This window comes from Drosophila mauritiana, chromosome X (genome assembly GCF_004382145.1).
Source record: "Drosophila mauritiana strain mau12 chromosome X, ASM438214v1, whole genome shotgun sequence".
NCBI lineage: Eukaryota > Metazoa > Arthropoda > Insecta > Diptera > Drosophilidae > Drosophila > Drosophila mauritiana.
The window spans coordinates 13,161,580-13,182,693 of NC_046672.1; the positions used below are offsets into that span (position 1 = coordinate 13,161,580).

General features: G+C 42.5%; 3 protein-coding genes across 5 annotated transcripts; all 3 read left to right on the top strand.

The window, feature by feature from the left end:
* The first annotated feature begins 1,147 nt into the window (after positions 1-1,147).
* LOC117148222 (endochitinase A) lies at positions 1,148-9,328 on the top strand. Its single transcript, XM_033315512.1, has 6 exons — positions 1,148-1,319; positions 4,482-4,730; positions 4,806-6,094; positions 6,153-6,297; positions 6,362-6,715; positions 6,813-9,328. The coding sequence occupies exons 2-6, from the start codon at positions 4,542-4,544 to the stop codon at positions 7,197-7,199; spliced, it is 2,364 nt and encodes a 787-aa protein (XP_033171403.1). The 5' UTR covers positions 1,148-1,319; positions 4,482-4,541; the 3' UTR covers positions 7,200-9,328.
* Positions 9,329-9,367: 39 nt separating this feature from the next.
* Positions 9,368-11,454, top strand: LOC117148223. The gene is given in 4 exon segments (XM_033315513.1): positions 9,368-9,418; positions 9,651-9,762; positions 9,765-10,388; positions 11,087-11,454. Coding segments are annotated over 4 exon segments (1,116 nt in total). The 3' UTR covers positions 11,416-11,454.
* Positions 11,455-11,732: 278 nt separating this feature from the next.
* LOC117148951 (alanine aminotransferase 1) lies at positions 11,733-20,959 on the top strand. Of its 3 annotated transcripts, none has more exons than XM_033316692.1 (7): positions 11,733-11,838; positions 14,814-15,048; positions 15,188-15,332; positions 18,783-18,872; positions 18,933-19,195; positions 19,433-20,256; positions 20,318-20,959. In XM_033316692.1, the coding sequence occupies exons 1-7, from the start codon at positions 11,823-11,825 to the stop codon at positions 20,464-20,466; spliced, it is 1,722 nt and encodes a 573-aa protein (XP_033172583.1). In that variant the 5' UTR covers positions 11,733-11,822; the 3' UTR covers positions 20,467-20,959. The 3 variants fall into 3 exon arrangements, with proteins under 3 accessions (XP_033172583.1, XP_033172584.1, XP_033172585.1); XM_033316693.1 differs by lacking the exon at positions 11,733-11,838 and adding an exon at positions 12,016-12,098; XM_033316694.1 differs by lacking the exon at positions 11,733-11,838 and adding an exon at positions 12,165-12,285.
* Positions 20,960-21,114: the final 155 nt, after the last annotated feature.

The window sequence follows — 21,114 nt, forward strand, 5'->3', positions numbered from 1 at the left end:
AAAGCCATTATCGGCCGAAAGGCCGACCCTTGTGTGTGTATCTATCTATTATTCAGGTTTTCAAGACCCCCCCCCCCACTGCACCCCACCACCCAACTACCCCCACTCCGCTTACCCCGCTAGCCATTCCCCATTCCCTACCCGCACCTATCATTCTTTTAGTTTTCATTCTCCTGCCTTCTTAATCCGCTTAAAGCGATTCGGATTCGGCAAATGTTAAAATTCCAGGATTAGGGATTGCAGTAACATTGAGTAAGGTCAAACTGTTCTACAGCTTGCGTTCCACAAAAGTTAACCCACGGCCAACAGGGAGGGGAAGTGACTAACAGTTGGGGGAAAGTAGCCGAAGTGTCGCTGTTACCGGAAATGGGCATGCTGTACAACGGCATTGCCAAATGGCAAAAGTATAACGGTTACGATATATGTTATATGCCTTCCAAGCTGATTTCAGCCCCTTCGTAGGACAGATATGCGCCACATGTGTTTTGGTGGAAGTCGTGACACGAGCGAACTGGAAAATATCGTTACAACATATTCGTATCTTTTAAACATTATGAATACCGTACATATTTATAAAACTGAAATATTCTAGAATGGAGTTGTTTTCTAATTAGAATTACGTATTCTAACAATTTATTTACGTAGTTAAAAACATTATATGCTCAAACAACATATATTTTTTAGTTAATTTTATATTTTTAAGCACGTTTTAAACAAAAGTAATTCTTTTGAAAAGTTGGTAATTAGTTATTGTAAATTACAAGTTCTTCAAGATAGATGTATTTAAATAGCAGACAATTTCGCCATAAAAAGCTTTTATCAGTTATCATCACCGTTTTATGGATAAACCTAAGTCGCTTTTATGACGTTTTTATTCAACATTATAGAATTTGGGTGAAGTTTTTGCTGTGCCTTATAATTATGGTGCATTTTGCTCTGCCATAATTTATAGCAAATGCCAATAGTTATCCTATATGACAAAGCTTGTCCGAAAGCTCGCTTTTTTGCTGGCGCAAAGTACGTAAAATAGGACGAAGCTTGGATTGTTTTCAAAACGGAAGCTTAAAGCTGCAAAAACGCATTTCAAAGAGAAAGTGGAGCAAAGTTGTTGCTGTGTTTTGCCAGCTTTCCCCCAGTTGGCCGCGAGTTTTGGCACCGAACGGTCTACGAAAATGAGCGAATTTTCCGCCCGCACTTCCGCTTCCTGCTCTTCCTCTTTCCGCAGCGCTACTACTTGTTATTATTTGTATTGTTAAATCAGTGAGTGATAAAATATTTGCCATTTAAACGTGGCCAAATGACCAGCGAGGATAAGTAAGGTAAGCAATTGCTACTTCCGTTCTGTTCTGTTTTGTTTTGTTTGGCGAAAGTGCGAGTGGAAAAGTGCAGGAAAATCCAAATGAGCTGCGTTTCGGTGTGTCTGTGTGCGTTGCTCTAGATTTTTGGCCTTTTATCTTGAGCCTCCATCTCCTGGCTCTTCCCCATTTCTGATTACTTTGACTTTCGCCCGCTTTTCACTCTCCATTTCACAGTCAAAAGTTTTTTGATTTCTGCTCGTTGTTTTCGGTGGAAATGGAAAATGGGCTAAGGGCTACAGTTGTCACTCGCCGAACGTGACTGGCGTTCACTGCTCAGCTTGTCCCATTTCTGATGGCCCAAAAGAGGTCATCTCTGGCTAATTCGGGGCGACACTTTCAGGCCCAAAACCAAATATAGTACATATAGTATATATGGTATAGTGTGTGGCCTATGCACATACATATATATCAGTTATCGAAGGAGCCTGCGTGAGTGTGCCTGTGTGTGTGTGAGTGTGAGTGTGTTTATGTGCACCTGCAGCAACAAAAGACAGAGCAAAGCCAGTGGAATGACCTCCTAGTAGGTTAATGAAAAGTGGCACTTCAGCTGGCTGCTGCCTCTTGGCCCGGCTAAAAGTTCTTCTAAGCCACAACGTTGTGCTACCAACTTGGCCCTACTAGACTAGCCAAATTTTAATGGCCAATTAAGGACTGAAATTACCCACAGTTTCACCAAATATAATGCTCTTTTTACTGCCTCTGGAGGGCATTGCTTTATGAGGATTATAAAACAGATTGCGTATTTTCTGTTATTTTGTAAAGTTATCGCACCTAAGACACCTCCAATTAAAAAGCCCCTAAAATCTCTCTTGATATCCTTTTAATTTGGTATTGAGTTTCAATCAAATAATAGTTTCTTAAGTTGTTGAAAAAGGAAATTAACATTGCTACACCTGCAACTATAATTTATTTTGATTAATTTAATAAGAAGTTCATTTTGTATTACACGGTATCGAATAGGCTATTCTATGTTGTGGTACATTAATGTAATGCTCTTTTACCCGAGGCACATGTATAATTAAACCGATTTAATTCGCAGCTCAATGAACTGGATACGATGCACCTCGGAGAAAATTAATGAGTACAGAGTTGGGGAAATAAATAGCCAGGCTTAGCAAACACTTCCATTTAATGGATCCGGCAAAATACAGTACAGCTTCCCTAAATGAAATATGCGATGATTCAGTTTCAAATCACATAGCTAATTACCAATACTAAAAACTCGCATTACATTTTGGATGATTCGGCGGAATTATGCTTAAAAATATGCAAAACAACGCAAAATAATTCAATTTTGAAAAAATGCAATATCTAAGAATGGTTTTTTGGGTATAACTTGACTAAAAATGGTCACAGAGCAAAAAGGAGTACCATTTTGTACTCTTTTTTACCAATACTAACAACTCCTTTCACTTTTAAACTGATTTTGTACAATTGATTTTTGGCCAAATTTTCGCATTTTTTGTAAGGGGTACCATCATCAAAATTTGCGAAAAATTGAAAAATCCTAGAATTTCCAAACTTGAATGCAGATCGATTGGGATATAAACAACGAACTCAGCGAGGTATTACATTCCTTATTTGGGTCATTATTTTCAATGTTTTGATCAAAATACCGATAATTTTTTTCACAAAAAATCTGGAAAACTTTTTTCGACAAAAAACCCAATTTTCAAGTTGGAGGTTTTGGCTATAACTTGTCTAAAAATGGTCACACAGCAAAAAGAAGTACCATTTTACACTCCTTATAAGCAATACTAACCACCCCTTTCACTTTTAAACGGATTCTGTAAAATTAATTTTTGGCCAAATTTTCGCATTTTTTGTAAGGGGTACCATCATCAAAATTTGCGAAAAATTGAAAAATCCTAGAATTCCCAAACTTGAATGCAAATCGATTGGGATTTAAAAAACAAACCCAACGAGGTATGACATTCCATATTTGGGTCATTATTTCCAATGTTTTGATCAAAATACCGATTATTTTTTCCGCCAAAAATCAGGAAAATTATTTTTCGCAAAAAACTCAATTTTCAAGTTGACTTTTTTGGCTATAACTTGACTAAAAATTCTCACACAGCAAAAATAAGTACCATTTTATACTCCTTACAACCAATACTAACAACTTCTGTCACTTTTAAACTAATTTTGTAAAATTTATTTTTGGCCAAATTTTCGCATTTTTTGTAAGGGGTACCATCATCAAAATTTGCAAAAAATTGAAAAAAAATAAAATAAAATTTTTTGAATACAATTAGATTGGGAATTTAATTCCAAGCTTAACAAGGTATGGCAATCCACATTTTGACCAATATTTCGAATGTTATAGGCTAATTTCTGGAATTTGAGGTATTAAGTTTTTATAAGTTTGAAACTCTCAAAATCAGAAAGGAAGTGCATATTGTATATTTTCTTAAAGCGATTCTCGATGGTACTTTAAAGTGCACTTCGTTGTGTGCCACTTAGGTGTTCACTCCGAAGAGGTTTGACTGTAATCCGTCATAAGTCTCAAGTCCCGAGTTACCTAAGCGCGTTGAGTGCCTGACGACATCAGCCCCGGTCGGGTGATAAGGTGGGTGATAAGGAGATTTGGCGGTCTGTCAACGGAATGATCCATGACAATGGTCGCGGTGGACCAGCCTCCTCCTCATCCGCAGCACTTCTATGGCGTGTCACCCCTTCTGGTGGCCGCCGCTTTGAAGTGGCAATGCCGCGTCTTCGGTTACAAATTCAATTGAGAAACTGTCAAAGTTTGTGATTGAGAACGAGAACGAGCACCTGTACCCGCCCCCAAAAGAAAACCCCACATACACGCCCCACATCGCAATGATGAGGCAAATTGCTCAGTGTAAAGCGATGCGAGATGAAAGTGTTTTTCAAATCTCTAGAATGCCATCCCTCCCACCTATCCCCCATTGTCATCAGTTTCCGATGAAAACATTTGGGTTTTATTTTCGTTTTTAGAGATTGGAAAACTGCGCAAAGATGAGTCATTGTTATCCAGTTGAGTTGTGTAGGAAAACGAGGAAATGCAACTTTATCTTTTCAGTTTTCTACTTTATCTAAAGAATGATTAAAGATATCCAATGAAACAACTTAATAGAACATCTTTTATTCCATCAGACGAACGTAGAGATGCATCACGATTGGTAGGATTGGTAAACGAATGGCACTCGTTCGGATATGATGAGCTTCACCATTTCCTTGGCGCTACTGCTCCTGGCAGTTCTGATCCTGGGCATCTTGTTCGCCTGCCACTGTCTTGGTCCGAGGGCAGCCAACTGGATGCGTATGCGATCCAGCAAGGAGGAAAAGATCGGACTATCCAACCACAAGCAAAAGCTATTCCATGCCAATGGCTATATGGCCAGTGTAAGTATCCCGCGGGTTCCTAAAATATATCTGAGGATAGTAATGTTTCACTTCTTCACTTCTCTTTACCCGCAGATACAATCCGGCTCCGAGTTCCTGCTGAGCACCAGTGGCAGTTTCAAGCGCTTCGATACCATCGACAAGGAGGACTACAATCGCTCCCAGCAGACGCATCAGACGCACCTGTTCCTGATGAACGGCGGCGGTGCGGTTTCGATAACCGGATCATCCAGTGCCCTCCAGGCCACCACGGCCATGTGGCATCTGCCGCGTTCGGGTATTAAGATTCCACCACCGCCCGATCGACCAGCTCCATCTCCGAATAGCGCTGCAGCAGCCGGCAAAACGGTTACCTTCTCTTTGACCCAGGTAAACGAGGTCACCACGCCCGGCGAGCAGGTGACCTCCAACGATCAGGAGCGTCGCTCCTGCCTGCGACAAAATGGTGGAACTGCGAATGGTGCTGGCGGCGGTGGTGTGCTGCCCCAGCCACTGGAGGCACCACCTCCGCCACGACTCACCGCATCGACGTCGGTGAACTTGTCGGGTACGGCGATTCCAAGGCCAATTGCCAAACGGCAGGTGTCCCTGCAGCCGGCCACCAATGGCGGAGGCCAGGCGGAGCAACCCGTGGTGACCCCGACGCGGGAGGGTGAGAGAAAAGCGCCTGCCTTGAAGCGTAGAAACTCCAGCACTAATCCCTTCCTGTGCGAATCCACGGAGCAGATACCCAGTAATCCCATTTCCGAACCTCTGAATGCCACGGTGGCTTCTCTGGAAAATCCGACTATTTCAGCAAGTGAAAGTACTCCTATAACTGCTCCTCTAGCGACTCCAAATGCGCCTGCTGCAACGGATACTCCACCCACCACACATCACAATGGCAATCCCTTCGTGGAGAGCCAAAGCCTGTCCAGCAGACTCCTGAAGATCCATAACACAACGAATCCTTTCACGGGACTCTCGCAACGCGTCAAGGGTCCGCATCTACTGCAAAAAACCATTTCCGAGGATTATCTCTTTCGGAAATTGGGTGTCAATAGTCCGATGGCCAATGGCAATGGTACGGGACCGGGATCTGGTCATGTCAACGGAAATGGCAATGGAACTTGGTCCTTTGGACGCTCCCTGTTGCGACAGGACTCCACATTGAGTCTGGGCATGGGCTTGGGCCGACGGAACAGCTCCCAGGTATCGCTGGATTCACATGCGGGATCGGTGCCCGGATCGATGGAGGGCATCAATCTGGAGCGAGCCATCTCCTGCGATTCGGTAACCTCGGACTCCACTCTATTCCTGGATCAATTGGATCAGCCCTACACTCAGATAACCGGATATTTATGCGTTGGCCTTAACTACGATCAGTAAGTTGTTTTTAGAAATCATCTCTATGCTACAGAGATTCATAAATCCTTTACCAAGGATGAGCATGAGCAACGAGGGCATGGAACTGACTGTTAGTGTCCTGGAGGCCAAGGGACTCATATGTCCTTTCAGCGTGGAGTCCCTGGACACCTTTGTGCGCATCTACTTGGTGCCCGATCATCCAGGAGCTATGCAAACTAAGGTGGGAAATATATAAACTCTGGCTTAATTCATATTATATAACATATTTGCCATTTGCAATCCAGGTGGTCAAGGGAACACTGACACCCAACTACAACGAAAGCTTCGATTTCTGGCTGCACAAGCGACAGGCGCGCCATTCGCTGTGGTTCCACCTGTACCACAACGGCCCCGCCCACACGCTCATTGGGGAGGCGGAGATGGAAATTGGGGAGATGCCACGCCCCATCACCACATGGATACCACTGTCCGATTCGCGCAAGTGCAACGCCCGCTGGGGCGAGCTGATGTTCTCGCTAAGCTACCTGCCCACGGCGGAGAGACTGACCATCGTGGTGGTCAAGGCACGGAATCTCAAGCTGGACGGGGAGCAACCGGCTCCGGAATCCGCGGAAACGGTGCACAGCGTCTTCGTCAAGGTGATAATCCTTAATATATAACTTCGGGGTCACCAATTGCACCCTACAGATAATTGAGATTAATCCTTACTTATTGGTTGCATCTTTCCTTCATTAGGTCTACCTGATGGACAAGGATCGCAAGGTGCTGAAGAAGCGCACCTCGCTGAAGCGCAAGGATCGCAGTCCGATCTTCAACGAGTCGATGATCTTCAGTGTGCCGCCACCCAGTCTGACCACCACCCAGCTGCGGGTGACCGTGTTCGGGGTGACAGCCAGTGGGGTGACCCCGTTGGGTCACATCGTGGCCGGCAGCTGTGCGGTGGGCAAGGGATTGCGCCACTGGCACCAGATGCTCTCGTCGCTCAGGAAGCCGGTGGCCATGTGGCATGTCCTGCGGCGGGCGGTCAATCAGCCGATTTTCACGGGCGGCGCCGAGGCGGTGGTGGCCGCCATGCAAAACACCCTGCAACGCTCCACCGCCAAGCGGAACAGCATCGTCTAGATGTCTAGGAGTCTCGCGGAGATCACAGGCGGCGTGGACGGCGGCGGCTCACATCAACGGCGAAATTTTCCGCCTCACTGACGACACGGACTGCACCGCCCTTTAGTTTGGAAAAACCCCTTTCGCAGAAGAGATATACCTTTGGAGGAATGAAGAAAAGAAGGGAACGAGAAAAACAGAAGAAAACCTTGTGGAAAATTGCATTTACCACACTCTAGCCATGAGACTTTCTTACTTTTCTACTGCTTACGAACACACAACCAGAAGTATTATTATACAGCCATGTAATCTAAAAACCCGCACCAAAGGACACACGATCCAATTAACTAGTAACCTAACTACCCATATTTGAGCGCACTAATTGTTATGAACCGATTTTTATTGAACCGAGTATATCTTGTATAATGATGCAGCCTCGATCTAAAAAAAGAGTCACACACTTGTTGAAATTTGTCGCATACAGCGAGCGAAATAATTGTATAAACTGGCATTAGTTATTATTTCTATATAGCATATTTATTTCCATTCTTGTTTATGGAAACAGAACATTTGTAGATGTGGTTCCCAAAAAGGGCCTGTTTATCTTACTTGGCTACATTTCAGTGCTCATATTATTTTCCCATTTGAGATCATCTGCCACTTGCCAGCTCAAATTTCCCACTTTAAGTTGCATTTTCGTTGGGTAAACCCCATGGAAACTGAAAGATAGAGATCCTAATGGAGTAGAATCAATGATATCATTGATAAAGCCAATGAAATACAATTATTTCGCGAACTGTATGGTTTAGCCTAGCGACCAGTGAGCCTGTTATATTAGAACTCTATAGATAGATCGTCGTTTGGCAATCAATCGTTGTTGAATTTGAAGCCCAATCGAAATCGAGATCAAAAATCGATAATCGATAATCGTGAATCGACGAGAAGCGGCGAGCCCTTTAAGCATTGTGATATGAAATAATAGCAAACGAAGTGAATTCAGAGTGCGTCTGTGTCAAGAGCGGAGAATCGTATCGAAGGAAATCAAAGTATTTACGATAGCTACAATCCATAGCCGATATATAATAATAATAATAATAATCTTATTGATGATATATAGGTACCGTATGTAATGTTTGTACTTTTGTGATTTGTGTTCGTTCAAATTTTTGTAGGGCCGCGTGTTTTGTAATTTAGATTTAGTTGGTTCAAGGATCAAAACTTTTTTAAGCGAATGATATATATATACACGCACCGTTAGTACGGACACACACACATATAGATTTCCATTTAGAGAGCGTTTTTTAAACAGTAAAGGACAATAACTTTGCAAGCATTTACGATATGATTCCATGTAAAACACAAGTAATTATAATTACCAAACATTAAAAAAAGTTTGTTGTTGGCCCCGATTTACCATGAACAGATTGTCCGCTGCAACCTTATAATAGATCATAATACTTATGATCCTAAGACCATAATAGAACGCACTCGAATACACGAATAGTACTTTCCTAGTCGCACCTGTATTTTGACCAACCAACCAATCGAATCGAAAACCTGGCACATTTCTAGCTCAAGCTTTAATCAATGTACTCCTCTAATAGAACTCAGTAACGTTTTTGAATCACACTTACTAAATGGATATAAAATACATATATGCAGAGGGACAGTGCGTTTCACAATTGTAGGGAGTGAGATGATAGCGATTAAATTCATTCGGTTCAAAGAACGCGATTTCCCATTTGACACATTTCGATTACATATCCCAATTAAAAGCTGGCTGAATTCGAAATTATTTGACAATCGCCATCAGTTGGCCATCATTTGTTCCGAAATTTAAAATATTGTTACTTGTGAAACGCGCTGCACCATATATATAAACATATATATATTTACACAAAAATATATAAAGAAGGCATTTAAAAGGCATTAAATGGAAAGTCCTTTCCCCTAAAAACTTCTAGTATATAAATCGCTGAGAATTTTTTTTCTTTTTTTTACGTACTATTAGCTAATGAAACGATATGGCTAAACTCGAGTTGAATTTGTATTTATACGGAAATATATATATATATATATGTGTACGTGCTATATAAGATAATGAATGCTACAAATTGTTATACAAGTAAACCGAAATTGAGTCAAATAAACGAATAAAGATATTAAAGGAAGACAGGCCAGAAATCAATATGCACTTTGACGAAACACGGAGTCCAAACAAAGATGTACGGATGGGAAAGGTATAGTGAAACATGCCTAAGTAGAACCATACAAGATTCATGGATACTTTGAACTCTTTAAATTCTTTAAGATGCCACAAATAATTCGTTAACCATGTGACTTATACAATCCAAAACCTATATATATTAGCAATCTTTGAAATCGCTTTTAAAGAGGTCCTCCTGTAGTCGAATGTATCTTTCGGATGCTGATGCGAGACATCTGTGCGGCCATTGGATCTTCTATATTTAGAGCCAGCGATTAGCAGCCAATGGCAGGCAAGGAACCGATCCCGATTCCGATCCCTCGTATGCTCGCTGTGGTGTACCTAGTGGTAGTACACCTCGTGGGCGTCGGATCCCCTGGGACACGACGACGACGACGACGGAAACCACTTGACGCTGCCAGACAGTCTGACGGCGACAAGTAGCTGCGGTTGCCAGTGCTTAAATGTTCGCGCCCCGGTCCGCATCCTTTTAGTCGATCAGCGAGCGAGGATGAGCAAGGACACCAGTGTTAGGATTTGCCAGCGGGAGCGACGTCTCCTGCGGACGCCGAAGTGCGCCAGGTGTCGCAATCACGGCGTCATCTCCTGTGTCAAGGGTCACAAGCGTCTGTGCCGTTGGCGCGAGTGCTGCTGCCCCAATTGCCAACTGGTCGTCGATCGCCAGCGGGTGATGGCCGCCCAGGTGGCGCTGCGGCGCCAGCAAACCATGGAGGCCCTGGAGGCCACCGCATCATCCACAAAATCTTCGGGCGTAACGTCGGCCAGCGCCAACAACTCCAGCAGCAGCGAGGGCGAGGACTCGCTAGCCTCCACTTCACCACCGCCGGCGCATCCACATCCGCATTCGCATCCCACATCTTGCGTTAGCACCTCATCTTCATCCTCAGCCACCCGACAGGCTCTGATGGCCCAAAAGAGGATCTACAAGCAGAGACTACGCAGTTTGCAGCAGTCCACGCTGCATATCACAGCCGCCATGGAAGGTTAGTACAAATAGGGATTCATGTGCATATCAAAAAGGATATCTCTACATATGTATCTATAAGTGCGCAATCAAGTAGACACTTTCCAATTTGGAAATTACTGGACGTCGTAAAATAGACGGCCCAGCTGAAATGATAAGTACATCCCAACTCTCCCGGTTTTCCATACGGTGCCAGACTGTCTGGTCCGTTCGTAATCGGAGATCCTCTCCTGTCTCCGTCTCTTTTCCTCTGTCCATGGACGTGGTCGTGGACAGGAAATGACTGATGCCCAACAATAACAACAGCAATTATTCGACTGACGAAAAACAATTGAAATCGGATGCTTCGAAATGTGTGTGTGCAGTGTACGCACACTTTCCAATCACTTGAGGGAGTCACATTCGGTAAGCTGAGACGCGACCAAAAACGGAAAAACCCATTCGACTCACAGAAGAGCCAAATGTGGCAACAGCAATTGACTTCTTTGGGTTTTCCATCTGGTTTCCGAATAAGTGGTGATCCCGAAACGGTCCCGAAGTTGAAACAATAACGGTGCCAGGCTGTCTGGCCAGGCGACGCGTGTCTCGGATTACCCAATAATAAATTGGTTCAATTTGGAATACCCATTCATAACGAATCGCGGCAATTTGTAGTGATAACGCCCCCACAAAACCCGCACTAATTTCGACCCTTCCTGTTGGTCCCTCCTCTTTCAGAATACAAACAGCGATTTCCCACGTTCAGCTCGCCATTGATGGAGCGCATGCGCAAACGGCGGGCGTTCGCCGATCCGGAACTGAACCACGTCATGGAGGCGACGCTGGGCGGGAACGCTTTGTACTTTGCCACCGTTGCCGCCGCCGCCGCCTGCGCCCCCGTTCACCAGGAGCAGCACATTTATCACCCGATGCCGCCGACGATACCGCTAACGATCCCGCCCACAAATCCAGCGATGACCACGCCCGCGGTCACCGCCTCCTCCGGCAGTGGAAAGAAGCCCAAGCTGAGTTTCTCCATCGAATCCATCATGGGCATCAGCACGTAGCCATGGGTTTCTAGGGCTTACTACCCATCCCTTTTCCAAATACACTCTGTACATAATTCTAGCGTTAGAAAACTCTTTTTTTGAATAGCAATAAGTTTCGAGTGAAATAAAACATGCGAAAAAGTATTGTATATTCGTAGAAGTGAAAAAAGCTTACTAAACTGTTGATAAAACTTCTATCGAAATTGAAAAGAATACTATAAACATACATAAGTTAAACCTAAGGAGACTATGGGTAAAATGTAGGGCATAGTTTGTTCATACATTTCCGGGCCAGGAGTCGACACAAAATTTATTCAATGGGACACTCCAACAACAATCAATTTCAGTGATATATGAAGATGCGCACAAAGCCAGCCAAATTGTTTATGTGAATTTCAAGTTTTACACAAGAAACAAGCGCAAAGATGTTTAAAAACAGAAGTAAGTTCAAAATTAATAGAAATCAACGAAAGTTAATTAAGATTGCAATTAATCTCTTTTCAAAAAGAGCTATTTTTGAAACACATTAGCTTGTTTTTTTGAATGTTCTGAGCTTTCCAGTGTTTGGTGCAATCGCTGGTCTATCGATCTATCGCCGTCTATCGAAAGTTTGGCTGCCAGGGCTGCAGACGTGATATTTTTAAAACTTAATCGCTGCCCGCTTCATCGTGACGCCTGCCCGCAAGAAAAACATATAGTCGGTAAATACTGCCAGCACTTCATTTTCCATCTCGGTGCGATTTCAGTTCTTGTTGTCAGTTCCTTAATTGCGTCGAGCGGCCAAAGAGCTTTGAATTTCTGATACGATTCTGATTGGAGCTCGCACGCCGCACAGTTTCGCACACACACGTACGCACACACACACACGAGCACACACGTTTTTATTAGGTATTTTATATACAGACATATCGCGTTTATTAATAAGTTTATGCAAGTTCTTGGGATCACAACAAACGCCGTTAGATAATCGCCACGCCCACTTGCGCCCATCAAGGTGAAACGACTTAAAAGTGCAGCGAAAAATCGATTTTTTGCTCTTGAACTGCCTACGTATATATGTATATATACATACATATATGCATGTGCATATATACATATAAACACCGTGGCCGAGAAATTCTAATTGGGAGCAGCGAGGAAGTGACAGTGAAAGTGATTTGTGCGCCCAAAAAAATCTTATACACAGTAGTACCCTGATTTTGTTTATCGTTCTGCGTGTTTCCCTAATTGAATTGCGTGCCGTGTTATTGTTTTTTTTTCTTTTTTTGTGCTCAATTTGTGCGGCGTCAACAGCTGTTTAGCAAACCAATTAGCACATCAAAACACCCCCTTTACCCGTTATTTCTGCTTTTTTTTTTTGTACGTGTCAATCGAGTTACAATATAATTTAATATAATTTACTGGTTGTGATTTTAGTGAATCCGAATGGCCGAGTTCTAATTGGATTTCTTATCGTTACTATCTTATCCAGTTGGGATGTCTGATAATCCGTCCCATGCGGGGGGTGATAGTGCGGGGGGAGCGGGGGCTATGGAGTGCAAAGTGCAGCCAGTTCACATAATTTTCTGATTCCGATTTTTTAAACAGTTCGTTGCATAAGCCAGTTTTGTTGTCAAAATCACAAACAAAAGCGGTACGCTGAATATATCGCAGATAAACAGTGAATACCAAAAGTTTTCTCCAAAAAATTTGTTAGGCTATCATGTGAAAAAAATATATTTAAAATAAATATTTTTGATAAATGATATAAAGATGCAAATGTACAAAAGTGCACAGCTGCTTTAGATGGTTATTCCATAAAAATTCTATTATCTGTAGATACAGTTTTCAATTCCATCCCATGATATTGAATTTGTCTTATTTAAGCAGAGATCACTGTGTGGATGTTTCTTCACGTCGCTAGTTCCCAAATTCTTACCCCTTTCCCCTTATGCTTTACCCTTTCGTCTATATCAATGCCATCAAAACCGCAACCGGTTTTCCAAAAAGTTATTCCCAACAAGTTTCGGTTTGTCTCTTCTAAACAATATATACCTATATATACAACATATATATTCCAAAGATATGTGCGTATATAAAACGGCATACATTTGTGTATTTTTCGGGACCGGTATTTAGTACATTTTTAATTTCTAAAAATTCGCTGTCGCTAAAAAGAAAGCAAACAATCTGCGGCTGATTGACGCTGATTTTTCAGTGCGAAAAGTATAGTATTTTGGAGGTAATGTCGATCTCTGGTCATTGTCATGTTTCTAAACGATTCTTTGTTCGTTTGCTCATTTTTTGCATTACGCAATTGGCGTTTCAAAGTGCAGAAATCAGAAACGCTATATATATATTTTCAATTGAAAGACGGGGAATCGTAAGCTGGGAATGGGACGTCACTGATAAGCTGCGCTGATTTGGCTCAAAGTCAAAAGTACGCTCAACTGATAGTGCCCCCTACCAATGGATGCCATGCCACTGGATTTAATGGAGAAATATAGCTATTAAATCATACATATATGTATGTACATAATGCCTGGGTAAATGGCCCACAAATCCGTTAACTGCCTCTAAAAAAAGTTCCACCAAGATAAGAAATATAGTCAAATATATAGCACACACAAGTAGATTCTAAACGGTCCCATTTTTAATTAAATTTTCTTCTTGCGCTAAATGGTACAGCAATAAATGCTCTTGAGATTAGGCTTTATGGCCATTCATTTTCTTCAGCTGGTAACCGTTTTTATATTTTCGAAAAATATATATTCCTCTTAAAATAAAATATATTTTCCAGCTTTGCAGTTGTTTGTGCAAAGCCCGAAACTCTGATAAGAAATGCTCGAATGCAGTTTTAAAATTCGCGCCTTGCGGCGAGTGCATTTGGGTTTGAGTCTAGGCTAAATGCACCGAGCGGCGAATTTAATTGCAAAGTTTCCAACGGTCGTAAATATTTAAACTTCAGCTTCTTGATAAACAGAAAGGCAATAAATTATCGAACCACAAGCAATCACATTGATAAGCTCTAAAAATGTAAATGATACCACGCCTTGTCTTTGATAAGATACAAAAATGCACACTGAAAAATATGTATTTAGGTACTTGAAACGCTTAATATAATATAATATATATTTCACATCGAAATATCTATAATTGCTTGAGATTTCCTAGCTGGAAAGTTATTTAAATGATTCTTTGCATCGAAACTAATTTCTTTCGGTGCAGTGATAACAGCTGAGCCTTTCAATTCGCCGCTCTTATAATTGTGAGTCGGACTCTTATACACGCACACACCCTTCATTTCGCTGATTCTTCTTCATCCCGCTGTTCTTGTGGTGCTAATTTCTTGCGATTTAAGCGCGGTCTGTCTCTTTTTATTTTTTTGTCTTTTTATTTTGAGTAATTTACTTACTTTCCTTACCTTCTCTTTGCAGAAATAATGAGTCGAATGCTAATTAAACCTGCTGCCGCCACAGTTTCGGCCGCTTTGCAGCAGCAGCAGCGCCAGCAGCAACAGTACGTTATTCGCCGCTGGAAGTCGTTCCTGCACAACAACAGCAACAATGCCAATCGACGTGCGGCGAAATCAACGGCAACAGCGACGGCGGCAGCGACGACGCAGCGCCATGGAACAAGCGGCGATTTCATTCAACCGTTAGACGTCCGCCGGTTAGTTTCGTTCGCTGATAAAGCCACACAACAAAAAAAAAATATATATATTTTAAAACACAGAAACGTTAAATATCGAACAAGAAGTGATTGTTGATTGCTAAAGTGAATATCCCACCCCTTCTTTTTTTTTTCTCAGTTCCTTTTCAACCAGCCACAAAATGCCGTCGTCGTCGAAAGCGCTCACACTGGATAACATAAATCCCAACTTTATTGCCATGGAATATGCGGTTCGCGGTCCTCTGGTGATTCGTGCCGGGGAAATCGAGAAGGAACTGGAAAAGGTGAGTGTTAGTTAATGCGTGGGAAATTGATCCACGAGTAATCGCGCAAACAAAGCGCCAAACTGCGACGCCATTAACTAGTGTTTTGCACACACACCCCCCTACCCTTCCTTCGATTCATCCAATTTAATGGCAATTCAAAGCCCGCATTTTAATGTCTAAGCACGCTATGTCTTTATGTATATCCACTTATATACACATTCACGTACATACGTATGTATGTATCAAGTGTGAGCTGCGTCTGTGTTTGTTTTTTGCCGCCCTTTTCACTTTTTTATTCGCGCTTGAATGGGCGACCACGCAGCGCTGAATCATTCACCTTTGGCTGGCAATCGTTGGCACCCTTTCTCAAGGACACCTGTTGGAAAACGAAGTAATTGGGTTTGATAAGAATGCGAGTGTGATAAGAACATAACAGGGGAGTGCCAATTGAGCTAGCAATCCAAACAGTTTTGCAAAATCTATCGAATGCATAAACTGACAACAAAAAATATAGAAAACTGGAGGTTTTGTTTGTTCATGCAATAAGGTTTTGTTTTGAAAAAACACAAATAAGCTTGTCGAATAAAAAAAACCATTATTACTATTACTATTATTATTATTATTACTTATTCCACGAGCATACAAAGCTTAAGAAATTGAAATGCCATATGTTTAATTTCAGTTTTGAGCGAAAAATGTTTACCAAAGAGCACAAAGTTGATCAAAACAATTGCTTGTTTTTTGTTACACAGCAAGAATTTAGAGTAGTGTTTGAACCACTTGAAAGTTGCTAAAAATAGAGCTCTGAAATTTTTTTACTTCAACTAAACACAAGCATTTTGGGCAACAATAAAGCCATCAGAAGTAATCCAAAAGTTCAGATAAGACTTGAAATTGTAATCAGGCCGCTATAAAAATATCGAGACTTATCTAAAACGGAATATATTTCTTTATAAGTGAACTTTGGGCTAAGGGGAAATTACACTTTTTGGGTTAGAGCAAACAACAAGTCAATAAACTAATTAATTTAAGTACTGCTCGGCATGTGAATGATTTTTCCACAGGGAGTTGGCCCAAATGCCGCTTACCCGGTTTTCTCATAAAAAAAAAAAAAAATAAAATAAAAAATAAAAACCGAGTTTCTCCGCCGTTTTTTCATAACGAGTCATGCTCTTAATTGCCATTTAATGTTTGTAATTATTCTAAATTGTGCTTCTTGGACCTTCTGGGTCTTGGATCAATTAAAGTATTTAGATGAAGAGCGGACGACGCGATGCGGGTTCACTGAACGACCTTCAACTTGGCTTACATAAGTGCGGAAATTGTGGGCGAGCGTGGGCGGTGATTCTGATTCCGTGGACCTTTTCTTATCACTGGGAAAGTGAAAAATCATAACAAAGGCCGAACATGCGCATAAGCTGTTGGGAAAACATGTTGTACACACGATTGCTTTCTCTCTGCACTTTTGCTTTCCATTTATTTTTCCCTCATTTGTTTTGCAAAATTCTCTTCGAACTTTTGTGACCCCGCAACGATACTATATTTATGTACATATTTACACAAATATGTAAAGAATATGTGCAGATATACATGTGTATAGACATTAAGTTAATTCCATTGTGAGCCCCGCTGACTTTTCACATTCAGTGTGTGCGTTTTAATGCCGCTGACAGCCAGCCAGTCAGTTGATTTCCCCCGCCAGTTTTCCCGCTGCGATTGATTTCCTTATCCGCACGACTGCATCTGTGGTGTGCTGTTCATTCTGCGTTTTATCAAATTCCTCCACTTGCCCACAGATTCACCACACGGATTTGGCAATGCTCCAAAGAGAACTCATCATCTGTCAGCAGCAGGCATTCTTATCACTGATATACTATTATTAACATTACTGATCGGCAAATAGCAGTACCTAGTCAACATATAATAATCATTTCTAATTCCTAATTATGCCCATTTCCCCCTGTTTACTTTGACTTCCTTTTGACATTAACATTGGCCAACATATTATTATTATTTTCTTCGATTCGTTTTGGCGATAAAGTCTGGGTTGCTAACGCCTTTTATACAGGGCCTATATGATTATATGACCCTACCTAACTGCACGAGTATATATACTTATATATGATATGTAGTTATCAATTATATTGCCACTTAGCACAAAAAGTTTGTTTACAGCGATTTCAAGTGCGAAGTGAAGGGTGGAAAGGAACAAACATATATATATATATATATATAAACGGGAGAATCTGAAGCAATTCTTTAGGTGCGAACAGCGCTGTTCAGTTAATTAGTAGCCATTTCCAAAACGATGCTAAAAACCTAACTAGCAATTTCTAACTGAGTTTTAATGGGCTATTAATTGATTTCCTAACACTATTTCTGCGGTTTTGTGGTTTTGAAACATTCGAAACTACTTTGGCATAGTATTTTTCAACTGCACTGTTCGATTTGCGATGCGATAGAGGCCCCATTTCTATAGATATTTCCACACGAAATACAAACACAAGCCAGTTCAGACTCGGCAACACTTTTATCAGTAATTTTTGAAATTAAAAAAAAAAAGAAATTAAATGAATTCGATAAGGTGGCACACGTTTGCAGGGTGAGAACTTGATTATAGTCGTAGTAACCAAACTCGAACTCTGGATGATTTTGCATCAGTCGTGTTGGACTGTGAATTCCTTAATTTTCCAATTATTACAAAGTCAGGCAAAACACATCGCCGAGTGACGTCAATGGTAGCGATGCAGTTCGCTTACATGGCGCAATTTGCATTGTTCCGCCTCTCAAATAAAAAAAAAAAAAAAAAAAAATACACAATATCATCGCAGCTCCTCGAACCTCCGTGACATTATGTGGTAAATTGGCCATTTGAGCGTGGTTAAATGGAACCCGAGACGACGAGATGGGGTCTTCCATGAACGAGTGCAACTAGCATGTGCCCTGCAAATTGTGTGTTGCTCAGCCGACAATGTCCACAGCCGATTGTGATGCCGATGTGACCTCCATTCGTGCGGGAAACTAACTACTGGTTGCCTGGTGGGTGCTAGAATGACTTTAATTGGGTTAGAAACTTTAATTTGGGATTACCCAAAGTGGGCTGGAGTATAAACATCTTGATGTGATACTCAATGTAAACTGGTTCACATCTGTAGGTAACTATAATGATGGTCATTTGATGGTTATTTCTAGCAGGCGTCTATTTGAAAGAAAATACCATTTGCTAAACCCACAATGGCTCGTTACTGATAAATATTTGATTGAATTTTATACTTAATCGATTACTCTGTACTCTGGCGGTCGTCAATTCAGTATGGCAAAACCACTTGAGTGTAATTTGCATGGCGAAAGCCACAAATCAAATTAAATGCCCATTTGATCCGCCAGCCTGGGCGATTACAATTCCATTTGGCCAGCGAGCAAACAATGGCTAATTTGCGATTCCGTTCCGATTGAATTTGATTGCAGGGTGTCAAGAAGCCATTCGACCAGGTGATCCGTGCCAACATCGGAGATTGCCATGCGATGGGCCAGCAGCCCTTGACCTTCCTGCGACAGGTGAGTTTTAGCCCCTTAATTTAGGATATGATTTAATTAACTGTATGATTTACTTATCAGCTGATGGCGCTGACCTTCGAGACACGTCTGCTGGATTCGCCCGAGTATCCCGAGGACGTCAAGAAGCGCGCCTGTGCCATTTTGAACGGCTGCCAGGGTCAATCGGTGGGCTCGTACACCGACTCCGCCGGTCTGGAGGTGGTGCGTCGCCAGGTTGCCCAGTACATCGAGAAAAGGGATGGCGGCATCGCCTCCGATTGGCAGGACGTCTACCTAACCGCTGGCGCCTCTCCCGGCATCAAGAGCATTCTCTCCATGATCAAGTAGGTCGTCAGGGCCAGCATTTTTATTGCACATGATGTGGCGCTACTTCTTTCGAGAGTTATCAGTTAAAACCAGAGATTTGCCAGAGATATGGCCCAAATTGTGCCATTTTTGGGCTGACAACTTATGTAGTAGCTAGAAAGATAAACATTATTATTGTTTATTGCCTAGTAGCAGTATTCAAACACTTTTTTTGTGAACACATTTAAAACTTATCCATTCGTCTCTTTTTTCAGCTCCGAGGTGGGATGCAAGCCGCCAGGTGTCATGGTGCCCATTCCGCAGTACCCACTGTACTCGGCCACCATCTCCGAATACGGCATGACCAAGGTGGACTACTACCTGGAGGAGGAGACCGGCTGGAGCCTGGGCAGGAAGGAGCTGCAACGCTCGTACGATGAGGCCAAGAAGGTCTGCAATCCGCGTGCCCTGGTCGTGATCAATCCGGGCAATCCCACCGGTCAGGTGCTGACCCGCGAGAACATCGAGGAGATCATCAAGTTCGCACACGAGAACAAGGTGCTGCTGCTGGCCGATGAGGTGTACCAGGACAATGTCTACGACAAGAACTCCAAGTTCTGGTCGTTCAAGAAGGTGGCCTACGAAATGGGCGAGCCCTATCGCAATCTGGAAATGGTCAGTTTCCTGTCCACCTCGAAGGGCTATCTGGGCGAGTGCGGCATTCGGGGCGGCTACATGGAGGTCCTCAATCTCGATCCCAAGGTCAAGGCCATGCTGACCAAGTCGATAACGGCGGCGCTCTGCAGCACCACCGCTGGCCAGGTGGCCGTGAGTGCCCTGGTCAATCCACCGCAGCCCGGAGAACCCTCCTACGATCTGTACAAGAAGGAGCGCGATGGCATCCTGGCCGCTCTGAAGGAACGGGCCGAGCTCGTCCACAAGGCACTGAACAGCTTCGAGGGCTACAAGGTGAATCCCGTGCAGGGCGCCATGTACGTCTTCCCACAGATCGAGATCCCGCCCAAGGCGATCGAGGCGGCCAAGGCCAAGGGCATGGCCCCCGATGTCTTCTACGCATTTGAGCTGCTCGAGACGAGCGGTGAGTTTTCTTTGCTGACCTCGTTCGATAGACTTTCATTTAATGGTTCATTTTCTCACAGGCATTTGCATTGTTCCTGGCAGTGGATTCGGTCAGAAGCCCGGCACGTGGCATTTCCGCAGCACCATCCTCCCGCAAACGGACAAGCTGAAACTGATGATGGAGAAGTTCCGCGTGTTCCACGCCGAGTTCATGAAGAAGTACAAGTAGATCAGCTGCCCACTTCCTCGTCCTCTCGATCCCTGTGTTAAGTGTCAATCCTCCGGCTTAGGATTAAAAATTTTAATTACCTTAATTGTTTTTTTTTTTCCTCTTTGTTACTGTGTCATAGCTGAATGCTTCTACGCTCTTCTTTAATATGCATATATTTATATATATATATGAGAAATATATAAAAAACATTTTTAAAGCCCTATGATTTGTAAACCCAACCCGCGCAGGTTTCATCGCCGCGATCACGTTTCCAGTTAGCAATTAACCCACTTAACCATGTAGTCTTTGATTCTTAATTGAACGAAAACTCCTGGCGGAGATTTGACAATAATTTTTGTTAGAACCAAAAGTAGTTTACCATCTTTTGGTCGGCGCATAATTGAAAATTCTGATATTGTTCTAAACGAGAGTTATTTGCATTGTGTATATTTATCTACACGTAAATATATATAATAAATATATATAGCCCTGCATGTGCTTATATCCCGAATCGATCACGAAAACCATATGATGTGTGTGTGCGTTCAAGTCATTACTAATTGTTATAGAAAAGAAGAAACTTTGAAAATAAATAATTATTATTGTTAAACAAGCGCTGCGTTATTTTCAGTTGGGGCAGCAATGAATAATCCTTTTGTTTTTATT

Excerpts from the sequence above, each read along its gene's own strand:
- LOC117148222 (XM_033315512.1), top strand. The coding sequence starts at position 4,542 with ATGATGAGCTTCACCATTTCCTTGGCGCTACTGCTCCTGGCAGTTCTG. Across the intron at positions 6,298-6,361 it reads CAGGAGCTATGCAAACTAAG|GTGGTCAAGGGAACACTGAC; the intron begins GTGGGAAATATA and ends TTTGCAATCCAG. Across the intron at positions 6,716-6,812 it reads TGCACAGCGTCTTCGTCAAG|GTCTACCTGATGGACAAGGA; the intron begins GTGATAATCCTT and ends TTCCTTCATTAG.
- LOC117148951 (XM_033316692.1), top strand. Across the intron at positions 15,049-15,187 it reads CAACCGTTAGACGTCCGCCG|TTCCTTTTCAACCAGCCACA; the intron begins GTTAGTTTCGTT and ends TTTTTTTCTCAG. Across the intron at positions 19,196-19,432 it reads AGCATTCTCTCCATGATCAA|CTCCGAGGTGGGATGCAAGC; the intron begins GTAGGTCGTCAG and ends CTCTTTTTTCAG.